At 34.1% G+C, this 20,730-nt stretch overlaps 1 protein-coding gene and 1 non-coding gene across 4 annotated transcripts in view; one reads left to right on the forward strand and one right to left on the reverse strand.

Moving 5' to 3' along the window:
* Window positions 1-20,730, reverse strand: part of CLINT1 (clathrin interactor 1) — a 71,515-nt gene that overhangs the window by 12,553 nt on the left and 38,232 nt on the right. For all 3 annotated transcript variants that reach the window (XM_053566597.1, XM_053566598.1, XM_053566599.1), the window contains exons 2-8: window positions 19,629-19,733; window positions 18,971-19,067; window positions 16,036-16,144; window positions 14,921-15,085; window positions 11,120-11,297; window positions 6,861-7,104; window positions 4,334-4,403 (exon numbers count right to left, since the gene is read on the reverse strand). In XM_053566597.1, coding sequence (XP_053422572.1) covers window positions 4,334-4,403; window positions 6,861-7,104; window positions 11,120-11,297; window positions 14,921-15,085; window positions 16,036-16,144; window positions 18,971-19,067; window positions 19,629-19,733 — 968 coding nt within the window. The remainder of the gene's footprint in view (window positions 1-4,333; window positions 4,404-6,860; window positions 7,105-11,119; window positions 11,298-14,920; window positions 15,086-16,035; window positions 16,145-18,970; window positions 19,068-19,628; window positions 19,734-20,730) is intronic.
* On the forward strand, window positions 10,609-10,714 carry LOC128569385 (U6 spliceosomal RNA). The gene has a single exon (XR_008375346.1). It is a non-coding gene; the product is annotated as a U6 spliceosomal RNA (small nuclear RNA).

The raw sequence follows: 20,730 nt of genomic DNA on the forward strand, positions 1-20,730 counted from the left end.
TTTTCCAAAGCAATACTGTGAACAAGAAAATATAGCTAACCTAGACAGTGCTTAAACTACAAATGAAAAATTTCTTCAACAAAGAATTTAATACAGATTACATTAACAAAAACCCTGAATTTTGCAAGAAGAATTCTAATATAAATAAAATTAATGAAATATAAAGTGCAAAAAATTTATAAATACATGGTAAAGAATTACCATCTGTAATATATAAGAGGTTTGAAAAATTAGTAAGGATGAATACCCTCAATAGAAATAAATGGACAAAGGGCATGAATAGACAATTCGCAACTAATCTATAAAAAATATGAAAAGTTCAAACTCAGTCATCAATCAGTTGCAGAATAAGATGAAATACTATCTTCTCCTTACCAAAGTGGGAGGTTTATAAGGGTGCTGTTATGCTACTTTATAACAGAGAAAAATTTGGAAAAAATCCAAAACCTAATCTCTAGAAAACAAAGGACTGATTGGTTAAAAAAATTATAGTATAGGTTATAAGATTATAAAGGAGTAAAAACTTTTGAAAAATAATACCAGTTCTCATAAGCAAATGGTCATGAGATTTGGGGTGAAAAGTTACCAAAAAAAAAAAAAAAAGTTAAGAAAAGAAAAGAAAAGCCCCTACCCAAAAGACTGAAAAAGACTTGCCACATAATAAATACTTAATGTATTGACTGAATATGCAGCAAATGTATTTAAAAAAGAATATTCACTAAAATAATTTGTATGTCTATGAATTTTTTTACACCTATTTGAGCATGCTTTACTTTTTTTTCATGCTTTACTTTTCATAAGTGAAAAGGAGAATATATTTAAAAATTTTTATTTTTAGTAAATTTGGCTTAAAACTAGAGACACTCCCATCCAATTCTGATATATAATTTGGTATACTGAGGATATATCAAGGTGAATATTTACATATTTATATAAATATACTGTTCCACCTTAGTTATGTAAATATCTTCAACAAGAGAGTGATGGGTACAAAGTAACAGGTTTTAATATAAATATAATAAACATTGTGGATTAATATACCTTAATTCTTTCAAATGTTTTTTTAACTTAAAAAAAGAATTCAAAATATATTGCAAATAAAGTCTTTTTATTTGCACTGATTATGGTGTACTTTTCTTCCTTTATTTTACTAGAAATATCTTGTATAATAGTATGATAATTAAACCTAAATTTCTTTTTGTTTTTTTTCCTAAATTTCTTAATTACAAAGAGACAAAGGAGGCAACTTGGACTTCTTTTTAGAGGAGTGAGATATACTAAAAAAAGAAACAAAATAGCTTTTGGCATTCTATTACTAATTGGCTTCTTTTCCAAATATAGTCATGCATCCCTTAATGATGAGGATAAGTTCTGAGAGATACACAAGGTGATTTTGTCATTGTAAGAACAACACGAGTGTACTTACACAAACCTAGATAGCATAGCCTACTACACACCTATATAGCATAGCCTAGGCTACAGCATGTTACTGTACTAAATACTGTAAGCAACTGTGTCAAAATAGGAAGTATTTCTGTATCTGAACATTAACTAAACATAAAAAAGGTAAAAAAGTACAGTATTAGATTCTAATAGGATTATGGCTACATAGGTGGTCTATCCTTCACCGAAACACCATTACGCAGCGCACAACTGTACTTTAAATTGTTACTCATTTCTTAAAATGTTTATTTAGAAATGTAGTACATGTAAAAGCCACCAAAACAGCATTTGAGTATAGATTTTAAAAGAATATCACCAACAATGGGACATTTATCGAGATAGTCTGAAGTAAATCTTGATAAATGATTAGTTTTCCCATATGTATATTTTTTTGCCTAAGCACTCTTTTCTCTGGTATTCACATATGTATTTTTAAACTTGGTAAGATATTTCAGAAAGATTTTATCATATATACTTTTGAAGACGCTAATAAGAAAAATGTACTAACCCAAACACAAAAGAAGAAAATCTGAGCATTTTCTAAGAGGATGTATTTATCTGTTGAGTGGTACAGACGCAGTATCTGCTTAGCTTTACAGTTCATGTTCATAGTACTCACAGGATGGTACTATTATAAATATGGGCACATCTGGTAAATGACACCCAAATGAGATACCAAATAGCAATGTTAATGTGGTGGATTCTTACACTTCTCATGTGTAGGTGCTACTGATTTAATATCTAATTTTCTTTCACTGCTGAATTTAATTTAAAATATATCATTAAGAAATTTAAAGAGATTGGGGGTAACTAATTTATGTTCTGACTGGAGGGAGATCTAAAAAAACTTTAGTTAAATACACTGTTTCAAATAGAAGACAACTTTAAAACCACTTTTGATGTCAGTCCACATTCAATTGCTTTTTATTAAGATAAAATAAACCTTAAGTCAAGAGACCTTCCAGATTTCATTCAAACTTTGTCTCAATTATTATAGTAATAACAATTACTACTTCTATCAATTAGTCAATCTACTGTTTGCACTGGAGAAGAAAAACCACTCAAAGGTTTCTTGCCACGTAAAGAAAGCATATTGGTATTTAATAATTCTCTCTGTTTGCTCAAAGCAATCTCGAGATCACTGAGGAAAAAAGTTACATCATCTGACTTTCCTAGTTAATTCTTCTCTGATTGCTCCATTAGAACTTTCCACAATGCACAAAAGGGGTGCTTTAATATTTCATACTGTAAGTCCAAAATAATTGATATTCTGTGACATCATGTCTATATTACATGACTACAAGCTGCCTACCAGTTAATTCTACAGTTCAAATCTTAAACATACAAAAAGACATCACAGAAACTGTTAAACAACTAATGTCGTTGTACGTAACCTTAGGCATTACAAACCAATAAAGTTTACAGAATAATTTTAGAAACAGTTACAGTTATAGAAAAAAGGGAAAGAAATTGAGTCTCAGAAAGTAGGTCAATCCAGATGTCCTATGTTCACTCCCAGTCCAAGAATTTTATGCTAGGCAAGAAAAAGAAAATAATAGGAGACTTATATATTACATTAAATGTACTAAACTATCAATGAAAACTTATTTTCATCATTGACATAAAATGCTAATTTTAGAAGCTTAGAAACAATTCAGCTTTGAAAAATCACACATAAGTGAGAATAACATATTTACTTTGCACATTAGTTATACCTCCATCTTACTGTCTACATTTTAATGTGAAATGAGGCTTGGAAAGACTGTCTTTAAATGGAAGCTGTATTTCTTGAGCTGCTTTGACATGTAACACAGTAGTTTATTAGAACTCCATAATCATCCAATACAACCCTAAAAATACCAATTTTCTTGGAAACAATTTATGAAGTGTTAAATACTATATATTGGAAATCATCAAATCTCATCTAAAAGAAAATATTGTTTCCTTTGCTGTAACCATCTTAAAACATGTTTGGTAGGTAGTTATACACTTTTCACAGGAAGTCCAAAGCATTACGTATATTGAAAAATAAGTAACTATTTCTGATTCTTGATTAATGATTACTTCCTCCACTTGACCTTTCCATGAAGGCAGGAGTTCTGTTTTACAATCACCTGAACTACAGCCTGGCTCCACAAATAATTGATGAATAAATGAATGGAAAGTTAAATGAACTTAGGTATGCCCATGTTGCCCAGAATAAAGATTTAGGAAAAAACAGTAAAATGTGCACAGCAGTACATTCTGCTTATAAAAAAAGCAAATGAGGCAGTTTTAGAGCAATTTGTTGTTTCTCCAAGTTAATCTAAAGAAAGCAAAAATCGGAACTATAGACTCCAAAATCTTTGATTGTGGAAAATTTCATAAGTATGTAATACCTTAAAATACCACTTCTTGTTAATTAGAGAGGAAGCACACGTTACATATAAGGAGTCATTAAAACATATGTATTTTAGTGATGTCTCCAATATTCTCCAATATTTATTGACTATCTACCACAAACAAGGTTTTGCTAGGTCTGAGGTTCAGAAAAAGGTATAAACAGAGTATAATTTCTGTTAAAGAATAACTTACAGAAATTAATGCATATATAAAAAGATAAACAAAAATAACAACAGTTCCAAAGAGTGGTAAAAGCCATGGGTACTAAAGAAATTAAGAGAAAAAGAGAGAGAGAAAGAGAAGAGATCACCAAATTTTTAAGCACTCTTCTCCCTTATTTTAGGCAATTAAGCAATTCCCTCCCCAAATAATGCTAACTTAGTTCACGTAAAAAATAAATCTAGTGTAAATAAATAATTTTATTTTTCATTATATCTTTTATCTGGCATTTAAAAAAATGACTGAAACCAACATCACTAAAAGGAAAAGAGCCAAAGTAGAAGCTTACCAGTTGACTGGCTGGTGCCATCAAACAGATCAACAAGGTCACCAGATGACTTGCTGCCAGGCACTGAAGTCTGAAAACAACATAACTAATAAGCTTAGGAACATTCCTATCATTTTTTTCCAAAATCAGCTCTACCCATCTCTAACTTCTAGTGTAGACACAAATACCTATAATTACCTTAGTAAGGATAGATTTGGTTTTCCAGAGGGGTTAAAAAAAAAAAGAGTACTGATCTTGAGTCATTACGGAGAGCCAGTAAGCAATTTTAAGTCATCCTATTCCCAGTGGTATAAAAGTGCCTAACATCCATTGTCTTTTCTCCTAACTCATTTCTTTTCTTACTGAATTTCACTCGCATACCTCTCAGATCCCACTCAAATCTTTATGCTTTCTATCAGAATCATTTAAGAAAAAAATGCCCTAGCATTCAAAAATAAACATGTCTTAGCCGGATGCAAAATATTGACTCATAACTGCCCAGAGCGAGACCCTGGTCTGTTAACACCTTAAGAGAACTCCCCAAACCAGTCCAAGGATTGAGATCCACTGGATTAAAGGCCAAGATCTTATCCAGCTCTAAAATTTCATAAACTTTAGTAATACTTCTTGTTTATATACCACAGAAATTAGCATAATTCTAACTTCTGTATTAGTGTTGTATGATACACCTTGACATCTATTTCGTATTTTTTTTTTTTGAGACAGTCTCTATTTATTGCCCCTGGTAAAGTGCCATGGCGTCACAGCTTACACCAACCTCATAAACTCTTGCACTAAAGTGATCCTCTTGCCTCAGCCTCCGGAATAGCTGGGACTACAGGCACCCACTACAATACCCAGCTAGTTTCTTAGAGATGGGAGTCTTGCTTTTGCTCAGGCTTGTCTCGAACTTGTGAGCTCAAGTGATCCACCCACCTCAGCCTCCCAGAGTGCTGGAATTACAGGCATGAGCCAACGTGCCTGGCTATTTCATATTTAGTTCCCAAACTAAACTGTGTACTTGTAATAATATTATTGTCTTCTCCATAGTACTAAGCTCCCTGGATATCTATGTCTTAAATGTTCAAAACATGCATGTTAAGTTAGAATTCAATTATTAGGTGACAGAAAAATACTGTAAATTCTTGGGCATGTTACCTTAAGCTTTGATTAAAATATTACATTGTGGTCCAAAAAGACCTCTATACTAAGAGATCCAAAGTAGGTAGCTATCTTTTAAAAAATGTCAGCCTTCTAGATATATTTCTTCCACAATAAAAAACAAAACTTTATACTACATATATAAAATATTTATGGTAGAGTGAAATATTTTCAAACTATACTACAAATTGCTAATTTAAATCCTTTAAGATATGAAATACAAATCACAATTTATTTTTTAAAAAATTAGAGTTAGAATGATTTTCCTTATACAACCTTAAATGAGTTCTCCATGACAGTCATTACGTATTTGGGTTCTAATTATTATAACTATCTACCACATTCTGCTATCCGTAAGCTAAGTGTATCCACAGGAGAGAAAATCTAAGACCATAAAGAAATAACAAAGCCATTTTCCCTCTTTACAGCTAAAATTGAGTTATAATTTTGAGATTTTCATTAAAACTAGAAAGATTGCATTATGGCTGGGTGTGGCAGCTCACAACTATAATCAGAGAGCTCTAGGAGGCCAAGGCCAGAGGACTGCTTGAACCCAGGAGTTTGAGAGCAACATGGGCAACACAGCAAGACTTGGTCCCTACAAAAAATCTTTAAAATTAGCTGTGTGTGATAGTACACTTCCATAGTTCTGGTCAAATGGGAAACTGAGGTACTAGGATCACTTTGAGCATAGGAGTTCAAGGCTGCAGTAAGCCATGAGCATGCCACTGCACTCTAGCCTCAGTGACACATCAGGATCTTATCTCTTAAGAAAAAAAGAAAAAGAAAAAAAAACATGACACAAATAACAATTTAGTCTTCTAGAACAAATCTTCGTCTTTGGCAGGTTTCAGTCTAAAAGACCACTGTTCGGGTAGCTACCTAGTAAGTAATTTCTATGGTAAATAAAAACAAAGATATAGAGGCAGTGCTCCCTGATACTTATCAGCAATGACCTCAAGGCAAATAAGCCTTCCTTTAGAGGCATCATCTCTTATGTTAAATGAGATCATTTCCCCTATATACCTTCTTAGTCCCTCTTTTGTCATTTCTTAAAACTTGGAAGTACTCCCAATGTTTTCCTTAGTGAATCTACTTATGCTTGATAACAACTAGTGGTGTCAAGGAGGAAAGAGATGCTTCTGATTCATAACCTTCCCTGAATGAATCAAGAGTGTCATTTCCACTTTCATAGAAAGTGCATAGACAACCACTCAGCAATTGGACAGGTTTCTTCCCCCAAAGAGATTTCTTATTATTAATGACTCTGAGTAATATTCATGCCAGATGATATATAATTAATATGACTGCCTAGAAATGCAAGGATGCTAAAAGTAGTTTATAAAAATAAAACCATGTATAATGTGTAAACTCCTGCCATTCCCACCTTAACTGAAGACTGAGGTGTATGGGTTGAAGGATTCTGATCTGGACTTTTGTCCCCTGTGTAATGTGCTGCTGCTCCAAGATCAATGGTTTTGGAAGGATTTGCTGTACGTTTGTGTCTGGTTGTGGTAGTCTCTGTGGCCTGTGTGATATGAATATGCTTTGTCGTCACAGTCTCCTCTTCATCTTTGAATTCACCTTTGGGAGATCGGCCTCTTCTTGCTTTCTTTTCCTCATCGCTGTCACTAAAAGATATTAGAGATAAAGTAAGTAATAAGACTTGGGATTTTAAAAAATAGAGTCCTCAGTGATTTGAACTAAAGAATTTCAAATGAAGTAACTCCAAAATTCCATACTTTGACTATTTGACAGGGATCAACAGAATGTTACTAAGCTATCCAAATAATGGTATGTGTATGCTGGGGAGGGGAAGTGGGAACACACAGAAGCCTCTTTTAGGTAAGTCTAAAACGCTGCTACAAAAAAAGCATTTACCTAAATGTGTGCAAATAGAATGTCTGAAATAACTCGAGTTTTTGTTTATTATAGACATAAAGATTAATTAAAAATAAAATTGCAGGATTAGGTCATAATCAACTGATGAGACCCCAGTAGTTCAAATATCTGCATTTGATGAACATTTTCTTGAAATGCAAATGGCTATAGTTGCTTTAATAACACAATTCTGTCATAACTTTCATATACTCATGCACATATCTATAATATCAATAGATACTTTTTAAATACTATCCTGACTTTAAATGATTAAATTCTCATCTGCAAGTGAAGAAAAACATGAGGTAATACACTTTACAACTGAGCTCTATTTTACTATAGTATCAAGAGATCAAACTTTTACATAAGTATGGAAATTACTTTATAAAAAACTTATCTGTAGGGTGGCGCCTGTGGCTCAGTGAGTAGGGCGCCGGCCCCATACACCGAGGGTGGCGGGTTCTAACCCAGCCCCGGCTGAACTGCAACCAAAAAACAGCCGGGCGTTGTGTTGGGCGCCTGTAGTCCCTGCTACTTGGGAGGCTGAGGCAAGGGAATCGCCTAAGCCCAAGAGATAGAGGTTGCTGTGAGTCCTGTGACACCATGGCACTCTACTGAGGGTGTGGCAAAGTGAGACTCTGTCTCTACAAAAAAAAAAAAACAAAAAACTTATCTGTATTTAAAGTAATTCCCTTTCAGGCACATTCAGAAATTTTTTTTTTTCTTTTTAATAATAGTACAAAAGAAAAAATAAAACTCCTGGCCAAAACTGCAAAAAAGACAAAAAAGAAAAAAGAAAACTAAAAAGTAAAAAACTGAGTTTTTCATATGCTAGGAATGAAAATATCAGCACTTGTCTGTTCACTAGTAATAAGGCACTGGGTTTTTTCCTGGTGCAAATAGGACAGAGAAAAATTACTTGAAATATGTTCCATTACCTCTATTACTTAATTTTAGAGTAGGTGGTTTAATTTATAAATATCCTGGAGTAAAATGCTTAAAATTCTCCTTTAAACCATGACTATTACTAATGCAGTTTAACTCAGACTAATCTAAAGCAATTTTTACTTAAATACAAACCTATTTGGAATTTGCATAAATCAGGATCAAAAAGAATGACTTCCCACACAGAGCAAAGGGGTTAAACACATTTTTACATGTAAGCATTTTAAGGAACCTATAAGTTCTATAAATGTTCACGAGCTCTTACTAATTTCTCAACAACAAATGATCTAGATTCCCATTATCAGCTCTTTTTGTAAAACTGAAATTTTTACCTTTTTGTACCCAATTTTATTTCTGTGCAAGGTAATGTATTTACAAGTTGAAAATATAAATCTGACCAGCACAGAATGAAATGGAAGCTTCATATCCAATGAAATGGAAGCTTCATATCCAATCAAGAATTCCTGAATCTAATAATGAACTAAAAAGTCTGAAATTCTGGTAATATGCGGAGGTAACATGCAACTTTGTCTAAAAATTTACTCTTTTCTCACAAACACTCTCAGATGAAAAGTCCCTAGTGTGTTCCCGTTCTTACTATAATAAATCATATTCACCATATCTTCAATTTTTTAAACCTAATACTCTACATAAAAGATTCAGCAACTCGGGGCAGTGCCTGTGACTCAAAGGAGAAGGGCACCCGCCCCATATGCCAGAGGCGGGGGGTTCAAGTCCAGCCCCAGCATAAAACTGCAAAAAAAAAAAAAAAAAAAAAAATTCGGAAACTCTAAGAGATCCTATCTGAGAGGTAACATAGAAGAAATTAAGGGAGAAACAGAAAAATAAAGAGATAGACAAAGCAAGAAAAGCAAAACTGAGGATGGTGGGACAAAGGAAAGAAAGTAACAATATACGAATACACACAGTAGATCTCCAACCAGCCTACAACTACCCGATTTTCATACTTCTGTAAGAAATATATGGCAGAATACAGGGCTACTGTGTTTTCCAAACCAGGCCAAAAACTTACACAAAAAGACAACAAAAACAAAAATGAGAAAAAAACAGTAGAATGTTTGAAGTAGACACTATCCTTCCCAACCTATATTTAGTATTTATAACTTTCTTTTCTTTTTTTTTTTTTAGTATTTATAATTTTCATATTCATACTGTTTCAGTATTTAAAAAAGCAACAAATGTAGTTATTAAATAAAAGTATCCAAAGTGCTAAAAAGTAAGTTCTGGCTCTTCAAAGATTACATTCCAGAAAAAGTCTTGAAAAAAGAGGCATTATAGGAATTTAATAAACATTGAAACTTTCAGAAAATAAAAAATATGTATTGTTCTTTTCTAGTGATCTCTAAATCTTAACTATTAAGACTTTGGGGGTGGGGGATATTTAGTCATAAGAATTCACTTGAAGGCTTGGTTCCATCACTAACTGTGTTACTTTAGGTAAGTCCACAGGGTCTGACTACGTCTCTAGTTTTGCTTCTAAAACAGAAGGGTAAATTCTTGCTCTGCCCTGTTTAATAGAAATATTGTAAGGCACAAATGATAAAGGCATTGTAAAACTTGCTTTGCAAATTAAGTGTTATACACATTGCCCTTTAAACTGACAGAAAAATCAGTTTATAGCTATACTGGTAGGTAAGAACGAAAGGTTAATGCTACAAAGTTCCAAGTATTGTTTTATGTAAAACTAAATATAAATGCCTGCCATCAGAAAATGTAGTTTATAAAAATATAGGTCTACACTTAAAAATTTTAGTTCAAAATCCACTGGTATTATTTTCCTGGCACACACCAGCACAGACTCATAATGAAATATCATGGGAAGAATTAAATTTTAAATCAAATCCTTTAACTTTTGCTTACATATATAAACTTCATTATGCCTCAAGAATATCTTACATCTCTTGATCTGATGTCCAAATACAAAATAACCTGTAAAAGTTTTTACTGGGGAAAAATATTACAAAGTTTGAGACCAGCCTAACAGAAAATATTAGTCAGGTGTTGTGGCATGTGCTCAGGAAGCTGAGGCAAGAAGATCGCCTGAATCCAGAAGTCTGAAGTTCCTATGTGCTAGGCTGATGCTATGGCACTCAAGCCTGAGAGACAAGAGAGACTCTGTCTCAAAAAAAGAAAGAGAAATGTTCCCCCCAAAATTACATAGCTTGAATAAAAATGTACAGGACACATGATCAACTTCAGAAATAAGTGGACACAGACAATATGAAGGAAGATATATCAATACTAACTGTAAATAATGTTTGACTTAGCATCTTAAAAGAAGCTGCACAGTGCTCGCTTTGGCAGCACATGTACTAAAACTGGAATGAGACAGAGAAGATTAGCACAGCCTTGTGTAAGGATGATTTGCAAATTCACGAACTGCTTCATACTTTCACACAGGGCATTTTTATGGCGGTAAAGCTATTCTATATGACACTGTAATGGTGTATATTACACGTCTGTAAAAACCTACAGAACTATACAACACAGTGAGACCAAATGTAAACTATGACTTGGGTTTCTCCATTGCTAATGAATATACCATAACAATGTAAGATGTTAAGTAAGATGTTAATAACAAGAGAACCTGTGAAGAAGGAGAGATGGGTACAAGGCAACTCCCTGTACTTTACCCACAATTTTTCTGTGAACCTAAAATTGTTCTAAAGAAACAGCCAAACTTTAGGTAATGCCAATACCCCAAACAAAAACAACAACCCCCCCATCCCCACCCGCCAAAATCCAGCTGCATAAATTTAGCACCCTTTCTAAGCAACCCAGGAGACAAAGTGTTAATACCTGCATCTTTCTGGAGAGTCTTCTCTATCTTTCCTCCGAAACTTGCTGATGGTGTCATCAATTGTGCTTCCAATTTTATCACTCAGTTCGCCTAATTTATCACTGAATGGAAAAGCACTCTTGTTTTTATCCCACTCCTCATCCCATTTCGATTTGGGCTCAGGATCATACCTTTCACCTATAAACATTAAAAAAAAAAAGAAGAAGGAACTCTGAGGACATTAAATTCAAAAGGTGTCTACAGTCCTTATTTCTGAAGTTATTCCTCATAATAAAATTGTTTTCACAGGAAAACAGAAAGCTCCCACAGTGCTGAATCAACACAATTACAGCAAGGCACAGCATGTAATGCCAGTCATTAAGCGGCAAGAGTGCAAGATTCAAAGGTTTTTGTTTATGAAAACTTCCACAACCTTAATGCACAGCACTGCATATCAGGAAGATCTTAGAGGCTACTCCAAGTAGCAATGGAAAACACAAAAACCAACCTAAGTTATATAAGCAAGAGAAAAATGAAAATACTTGTGTTTTTATAGAAGTCATTTCATATATATCATTCTTGTCCCTTAACAGCTTTTTAGTTTGTAGAAAAAATATTAGACAGCAACAGTGTTTTTAAAAACACAAACAAAAGGAACTCCACTTTGAAAGCTACATGTCCCAAGAAGCTCAAAGGACTCAGTAACTGTCATTCTTCAGCATCCAATTAGAAAAATAATTCAATGATTTTTCAGGAAATGGGAAATTACTGTAAAAAGAAAAGAACAGTCTACCAAAAACTACACAAGATGGAGTAATGAAGAATGTTCATGCTGGTTCAAAACCTACTCAAACATCAACATAAAATACATGCTAAGACTGGCAAAACCAGAGCCTCTGTGTCAATTTGGTTATGAAGACAACAGATCATGGCAGTGAACAAAAAAACCAAAATGTCAAGATTTGTTTTCATTCTTACCTTTAGGAATATAAAGAGAGAGAGGAATTAAGGACACAAACAAAGCCCTTCCATTTCCATGTCCAAATTCAACTTCAGGAGCAAGAGTGGAAGGTACAGAGAAATCACCTGAGGTTTTGTTTTGTTGTTTTTTTTTAAAGAAAATGTTGAAAATGAAGGCAAGTTGAGAAGAAAAGGACAATGACAAACAATAAAATCAAAAGGTGGCAAACAGCTTTTGTTTTGAACTTTTGTTAACAAGTTCTGATGGCACACAAGGCATCTGGAGACTGAACAAAACCATTTTACTGAACTGCTTCTTAAAACTGCAAGGTTAAAATTTTCTGTAAAGTTAAAGGATTTTAAAATATATCTATTGAATCTGGAAATGAACACACTTAAAGAACACATGGCAAAATCAAATTTTCTAGACAAAATTTAAGCAAGGATAGTCTTTCAAAATAAATGATTTTCCAACAATGTGTATATATACATTAACAACATGATGAACTAGACTTTGAAAAGAAACTTATAGAAAAATAAAAGTGGATGAAAGGCACATATTTAGAGTGGTGGACATCACAGTAAGTGCTAAAGATACTGGATATTGGTAAGATGTTATGAGTGTTAGAATGAGAAAACCTACAAAATCATTAACACTGCTTATTTAAGTCTGACTAATATAAACATAAATAATAATTTAGCAAAGAATGTGATATAAACACACAGAATGTTCAACTCTACCTCTAATGTAGGTGGTATAGTGAGTTTGCCATGACTGAAGACTGAAAACCTACTCAATTTTCTAAATTTGGGCGGTTCCTGTGGCTCAGTGAGTAGGGCGCTGGCCCCATATGCTGAGGATGGCAGGTTTAAACCCAGCCCCGCCCAAACTGTAACACCACCAACAACAAAAATAGCCGGGCGTTGGCGGGCGCCTGTAGTCCCATCTACTTGGGAGGCTGAGGCAAGAGAATCACCTAAGCCCAAGAGCTGGCAATTGCTGTGAGCTGTGACGCCACAGCACTCTACCAAGGAGATAAAATGAGACTCTGTCTCTAAAAAAAAGAAAAAAAAAAAATTATAAATTTATCTCATAACATGTATAATTAAATATTGTACTGGGAAAAAGAAGGATACGATTAAGTTGAATGGGGAAATAAGTTGCAAACAGCAATGTCTATTCAAAAACACATTAAATTGCCATAGGTACACTGAAAAAGTTAAACAACTACGTTGGTAAATAATCCAAATACGTTTTAAGGTTTTCACTCCCTCAAACAAGTAAAAACCCTAAACATATTTGTATGTTTTAAGAGAAATAGTCCTACCCAATACAAAACCTGACTTTTATGTGATACTTCAACATACCACCCAACAGGTACATTATATGAGCATATAGCACACTTCCCGGGTGAAGGACATACCTACAGCTCAGATTTTAATACAAAAGCAAAATATGTAACCTAATCATATATCCCCCATTTGAAATTTGAAAAAATTTACTAAATTAAAAAAAAAAAGAAATATCCTTAAACAGCTAATTAAAGGCAATAATTTTTTCTTTCAGGGCAGGAAAGCAGGAGCAAATGAGTATAAAGATATTTTATAGGTAATTATAAAATAAGATTTTTACATGGTTCCACTGAGAAGTAACAGGTCTCAATATAATTCAAATATAAACAAACTTAGCTATGAGTGGGGAGGTCTGGGGAACCCCAATTCACAGCTGCTAAGATACACAACACTGGACTGTCAGCATCTACACAAAAAGACCAGGAGACATCAGAACTCAGAGAAGACAGAACGACTCCAGGACATGCTGAGAAAGAGAGTTCTTGTTTTATGTATTTGCTTCAAGCACCTACTGCCCTATTTTGAAAAAACTACATTCTACTATTACATTAAAAATAAACATAAGAGATGAATGTGCTAGTTAATCTTAAATGTGTTAGGACCAATAAAGCGATAGGCAGAGACGAAAAACTGACGGTATCATCTGTCACCTTTTTCTATGTTAAATTATGCACTGCTTAAGTAAGGGAAGAGACTGGACGTCTGACTTATAAGAAGCTTATCTGGGGGCGGCGCCTGTGGCTCAGTCGGTAGGGCGCCGGCCCCATATACCGAGGGTGGCGGGTTCAAACCCGGCCCCGGCTGAACTGCAACCAAAAAATAGCTGGGCATTGTGGCGGGCGCCTGTAGTCCCAGCTACTCGGGAGGCTGTGGCAAGAGAATCGCTTCAGCCCAGTAGTTGGAGGTTGCTGTGAGCTGTGTGATGCCATGGCACTCTACCAAGGGCCATAAAGTGAGACTCTTGTCTCTACAAAAAAAAAAAAAAAAAAGAAGCTTATCTGGTTTTAGTCAAAAATAGAGATGAAATTGATTTCAAGTTAGAAAGATTAATCTCTTAATCAAACTATATTTTCATGCTGTAAACTATTGGTTCTCAACCTTCCTAACGCTGCAACCCTTTAATACAGTTCCTGTGGGTTGCCATCCACAGGTTGAGAACTGCTGTTCTAAACTATGAGTTACAGAAAGCTTTTTTCCCCTTCCTTTTAAAAGAATGATAACCCTAAGAGGGAAGCGTACATATATTTGTTTTATTCTCCATATTACATCAAAGTTGATAGTCATTTAATTAGCTAATAATGGTTAAAATTATATTCTTAAATCCACAAAAGTTAAAATTAAACATCCCCTAGACTTGTGATAGAAGCCAAATGACTATTGTGTATTTTAGTATTCAATGTATTTCTGGAAAAAAAATAACATTTTAGTTTCTGGTATTTAAATGGTTTTTAAAATACACCCAGGAAGCTACACTGATGGTTAGGTGTCAGCCTGTCTCTGATACTCACTGTATCTGAATCCTCCAACACTGTCTGAGGAAACCCCAACATATTTGTCTTTGTTCTTCTTTGCTTTCTTTCGCTCTTCACGAAGCCTGTCGTCATCCTGGGCAAATTCAACCAATTCCTTCACCTTCTGGCGAATATTTATACCTTGATCCTTGCCATGCTCATCTGTGAGGATGGTAAGGGAGAAACAAAACCTAAGAATTCACTTAATATGTAATAATTGCATCTATAAGACAAAAACACACACATAAAAACTTAAACGTAAGAAACCAACTTCAATATTTAACAAATAATAAAAAGAGCCGAATTGTGCTATTTAACTTTGCATTTCCTCTTCAGGAAACTAAGTTCTAAAATGAAATTTTCACTAACAAAAGCATATCAAAAGGACTCAAAAGGACCACAGATAATAGCACTATGAAAGATCAATTAAAGATCCACTAAAAAGGATCAATGATGATAACCATAGGAAATGGACAGATTCATAAATGTTACTTTCTTTTTCCATCATATTTTAACATATAAAAACCATCTTAAAATTTTCATGACTGAAAAGCATACTTGCTTTCCCCAGTATGAGTCTGGGAGCACTAATTACTACTAATAAGCTTTAGTGAGGCTCAAAACCTGAATTTTTCAAGTGCTTACAACTGGGGTATACTACAAATGAAATGTGCTTCATTTGCTATCTAGCCTCTTTCACATTCAAAACACACTTTGGCCTTGCTGCCTTTGCACAGTAAATATTATTTGGTGGGAGGGGAAAAAAAACAGCTTCAAACAGATGTGTGTGTTTTGGAGCTCTAACCTTTTCTTCCCATATGATTAAAGCTATTCCTTTATGGACACCACAGGGGACCAGTCTCCAGTGCATATTTTAATATAAACCCGAACACTCATGTTGTGTTGGTTCTGTTGTTATTAGCCAGTCTTTTCTGCAAGTTCTTGTCTTCACTAATTAATACTCTAGGGCCCCATGTCTTGGATTCTGCACTCGTCACACAACCAGCAACAGTCACATTCTAATTAGAGCAGAGAAGCTTCTAAGCTGGTTCAGGTGACTGACAACTCCAACTACTGTTTTAATTTGCTTATAAGGTTTTTCTATTGCTCACCTACAAAGTGGTAATTTTCCAGGGATCGCAAATCATAAATGTGTTCTCTGGCACTTGTAACAACACGCTCTGATCCATTCCTTATGAGGTAAGCTAGGAGCAGCAACGACTGTAGAAATACAAAGCACCAGATGATTAAACAAAATAAATTCTAATAGAGTTTTGGTAAATGGTTAAAAAAACTAATCCCAACATTAGCAAATAAATAATCTTCATGGTCGAAAGGGAGAGTTTCTTTACTTTACCTTAGACTTTAAATACACTGTCTAGATTTTATACACTTATACAGAAATTCCTCTTATACTGAGCATAGTACATAATTATAAACTGTTCACTGGATACTATGTGTAAAAAGATTTTTAAAAATCAAGACTTCTGATGTTCAAAAATATTTGGATCTATGATATAAATGAACAATAAAGTTTTAGGAAATTGGCTCAGTTTACCTGAGCAACACGGAACTGCAAATTGTTAGAGCATCAGAAATATTATTTGGTAATTACACGATCCCATAGCATTTTCCCCAGATAAAATTTAATTTTGAGATTAATGATGTGGCTTTTGTTTGAAAAAAAACCTAGTGTTTAAAAAGTTTTTGTTGGCTCGGCACCCATAGCACAGTGGTTACAGCGCTGGCCACGTGCACTGAGGGTGGTGGGTCTGTACCTGACCTAGGCCTGCTAAACAACATGACAACTGCAACAAAAAAATAGCCAGGTGCTGAGGCAGTCCCAGCTACTCGGGAGGCTGAGGCAAGAGAATCGCTTCAGCCCAAGAGCTGGAGGTTGCTGTGAGCTGCAATGCCATAGCATTCTACTGAGGGAGACATACTGAGACTCTGTCTCAAAAAAAAAATTTTTGTTGAAATGTGAATTTTGCTCATGCCTGTAATCCTAGCAGTCTGGGAGGCTGAGGTGGATAGATTGCCTGAGCTCAGGAGTTCGAAACCAGCCCGAGCAAGAGTAAGACCCCCATTTCTACTAAAAATAGAAAAACTAGCCAAGTGTCATGGTGGGCACCTATAGTCCCAGCTACTTGGGAGGCTGAAGCAAAAGGAATGCTTGAGCCCAGGAGTTTGAAGTCGCTCTGAGCTGCAATTACACCATGGCAAGCTCTAACTAGGGCAACACAGTGAGGTTCTGTCTCAAAAAAAAAAAAAAGTGAATTTTGAGTGATTGTCAATAGGCATGGGGTTTCTTTTGCGGGTGATAAAAATGTTCTGGAATCAGACAGTAGTTACTCCTGCACAACTCAAAGAATATGCTAGAAACCACGAATTGTGCATTTTGACTAAACCTTGCTTGGAATAAAACTCACTTAAAGATTAGGCATATGAAACTCTATAGTTAGGATGATGAAATTGAGGGGCACAAAACTTTATCATACCAGTAATTTACAGTCAGGTATTGCTTAACAATGGAGATATGTTCTAAGTAACGCATTATTAGATGATTCTGTTGTTGAACTAACATCACAGAGTGTACTTACACAAACCTACAAAACCTTCTATATACCTGGGCTACAACCTGTATAGCATGTTACTGTATGGAACACTGTATGCAACTGTAACACAGTGGGAAGTGTTATGTATCTAAACATATTTAAGCACAGAAAAAGTAGAGTAGAAATACAGTATACTCTTACAGGACCACTATCATATATGGAGTCCATTGTTAACCAAAATATCCTTAGATGGTGCTTGATTCTATTCTTTTATAAAGTAATTTGCCCAAAATTTTCTTTTAAAAAACTGTAATTTAAAAAAGCAAATGTAATTTACAGAAATTTCAATGATTTCATCACATCTATTATATAAGCTGAGGGAATAATAACAAATGTTTTTAGAAACAAACAACATAAAAAGCATGGAACTAAAGCACAGACTTTCAATCCTGAAAGCCAAAACACTGCTTTCAAAGTTTCACATATAAATGTTTTATGTCATTTTGGAAAACTTGTTGAGTAGCAAGAAAATATATTGAGTATAGAACAGATAACTATCCATTCTAGAATTCTGCATTATATGAGATCAAAACTAAATGAAAGAAATCTGATGGGGTGGCGCCTGTGGCTCAATGGAGTAGGGCACTGGCCCCATATGCTGGAGGTGGCGGGTTCAAACCTAGCCCCGGCCAAAAACTGCAAACAAAAAAAAAAAAAAAAAAAGAAATCTGATGAAGAGCACATAATCATAAACTAAAAACGTTAGAATTTAAGTCTAATGTTTTAACATCTCTAATTATATCCTGAAATAACACCTTTTAGTGCAGACTACTGTGATAATACTATAAAATATAGTTTATATTATACACTATATACATTCTCTATCGTATATATAATATAGAGATGACAAACCATATTTGACTGTAGGTTTTAACTGCTCACACTACCCATATAGTGGGTATACTATATACTATTATTGATTCATTCTTTTTGACAGTCTCACTATGTTACTCTCGGTAGAGTGCCATAGCATCACAGCTCACAGCAACCTCAAACTCTAGGGTTTAAGCGATTCTCTTACCTCAGCCTCCCAAGTAGCTGGGACCACAGGCGCCCGCCCACAACACCTGGCTATTTTTTTGGCTACAGTTGTCATTTTTGTTTAGCAGGCCTGAACCAGGCTCAAACCCGCCAGCTTCATTGTATGTGGCTGACGCCCTACTCACTAAACTATAGGCACCGAGCCTTAAGAAAAATCTTAAATAAAATAAAAATGCTCAATATTTAGAAGTATTATTAATTTTAAGCATTTTCCATTAGGAATCATTGTGATGACTAGAAAAGAGAACACAAGTAACAAATCTACTTATTTTATCTATTTTAGGATACTCTAGAATTTAATGTGCTTAAAAATTATTTATGTACATATACCTTAAAATTCAAACATTTGTTTTCAACATGTCAAGTAATTAAAACAGACTTATGTTCATACCTTATACACTCGTCTCCAATATTTTTTGTTGTCTTTTAACATTCGTGACCAAAGCATGTTCATAAGTTCTGGAAATTGTTCATACATAAATGTAGCCCTCAAAAAAAAAAAAAAAAAGAGCAATTTTCCTTAAGAATTTGTAATTATTAATTTTGACAGTAGATGGCAGGCTTGTTCTAATTTACTGAGTTTCTCCAAAGAATTTTAAAAAATGAATACACTTAACACATTTAGATGATACACTTTCTTAAAAATATTTTCCTGTATTTTGCACACTACCTAATGCATCTGTAAGCCCCACGGGTTAATATCATGCTTTGCAAACTTTTGGTTCATTGACACAATGGTCCAGATGTTCAACAGGGAAAAAAATTTGTAATTTTGCTTTAAGTTATTTTACATACATTCATCAAAATTTTACATGGTAAGCTATAGTAAGACTCAAAACATCACTAAAAATAAAGAATTTTTTTTTTGTTTTTTGAGGTAATTTTAAAGGGGAAAGGACTTTGCATAAAACTTTCCACATTATTATTAAAATGTTTATGCAAAATTTATATCTGGCACCTAAATAGTTTAAAACTGAATGCAGATTTTAGATTTCTATGTAAAGATACTTTGATTTTTTTCTGCACTGCTGACTCAAATTATCACTTACTTGGCAATCTCTCCCATGAGTTGCCCAGAAGGTCCCCAAGGATCATCATTCGTTGCTTCTCGAACCTTAGACTCAATCTCTGAATAATTCATAACCACATTGGTGCTGCAGAGGAAAAAAAAAACGCATGCACATACGCACAAAGATTAGCATCAAAACTGAGAAACACATGAAAACTTAATAATGACACTACTGGGTGTCCTAATGAGCTACCTCTACAGAGTGAGAAAGAAAACATCTTTTGTGCACAACCTACCCCAAAGACCGTATATAACACACTTTATCTTTAAGAAAATTTTATTATTCTATCAGTCTTCAAGAATACAGATGAGAAAATACATTAAAGCAGGCTTAAGTCCAGTAAAAGATGGCTTTGGGTCAAATTAAAAAGAAACTGAACATGTTACAGTCTATTATAAAACTAAGGTGTCAGTTTCCTGACCAGACCTGGTTTACATGCAGGCTTATGTTTCTGTTTACAGAAATTCTGTAAATTAAGTAAAATTATGTAACAGCTGAACACTATCCATATATCCATCACACTTAAAGGAGAATGATAAGAGCCACTATGAACATTTAATTGTAATCTAGTCTTTTTTCACTTCCTATATCATAGAAATTTCCCTGTCTTTATATAATCACTGTAATGCTCACTCTTATTGGCCATATAATATTCCATTAGTAGACTGTATAATGTCTTTAACTTTCCCATAAGATTTCAGCAACAATCAAAAACATGAGCTCCAGGAGTCAGAAAGATCTGATTCCAATCATTTACTTTGTGACCTTTAGCAAAAGTATTTTAATTACCTTAAATCTCAGGTCCCTCAAACATAAAATGAGACTAAGTTAGACTACTACTTCACAAAATTGCATATCAAATGGTGTTTGGCTCAGTTTCTGACATATAGGAAGTGCTCAATAAATGTTAGCTATTATTAAATATAACAACCACTTATTAGGAGAATTGTAAACACTAAATAGTATTTCTATAAGAAACGATTATCTTTAGAAAAATACCTTAAATATGTGAGAGAGCTAAATATCTGTTTGTTAAAATGAAATTTCTCATGTTTATATTAATTTAAGAATTCAAAGACAT

The sequence above is a fragment of the Nycticebus coucang genome, chromosome 17, assembly GCF_027406575.1.
Source record: "Nycticebus coucang isolate mNycCou1 chromosome 17, mNycCou1.pri, whole genome shotgun sequence".
Taxonomy (NCBI): Eukaryota; Metazoa; Chordata; class Mammalia; order Primates; family Lorisidae; genus Nycticebus; species Nycticebus coucang.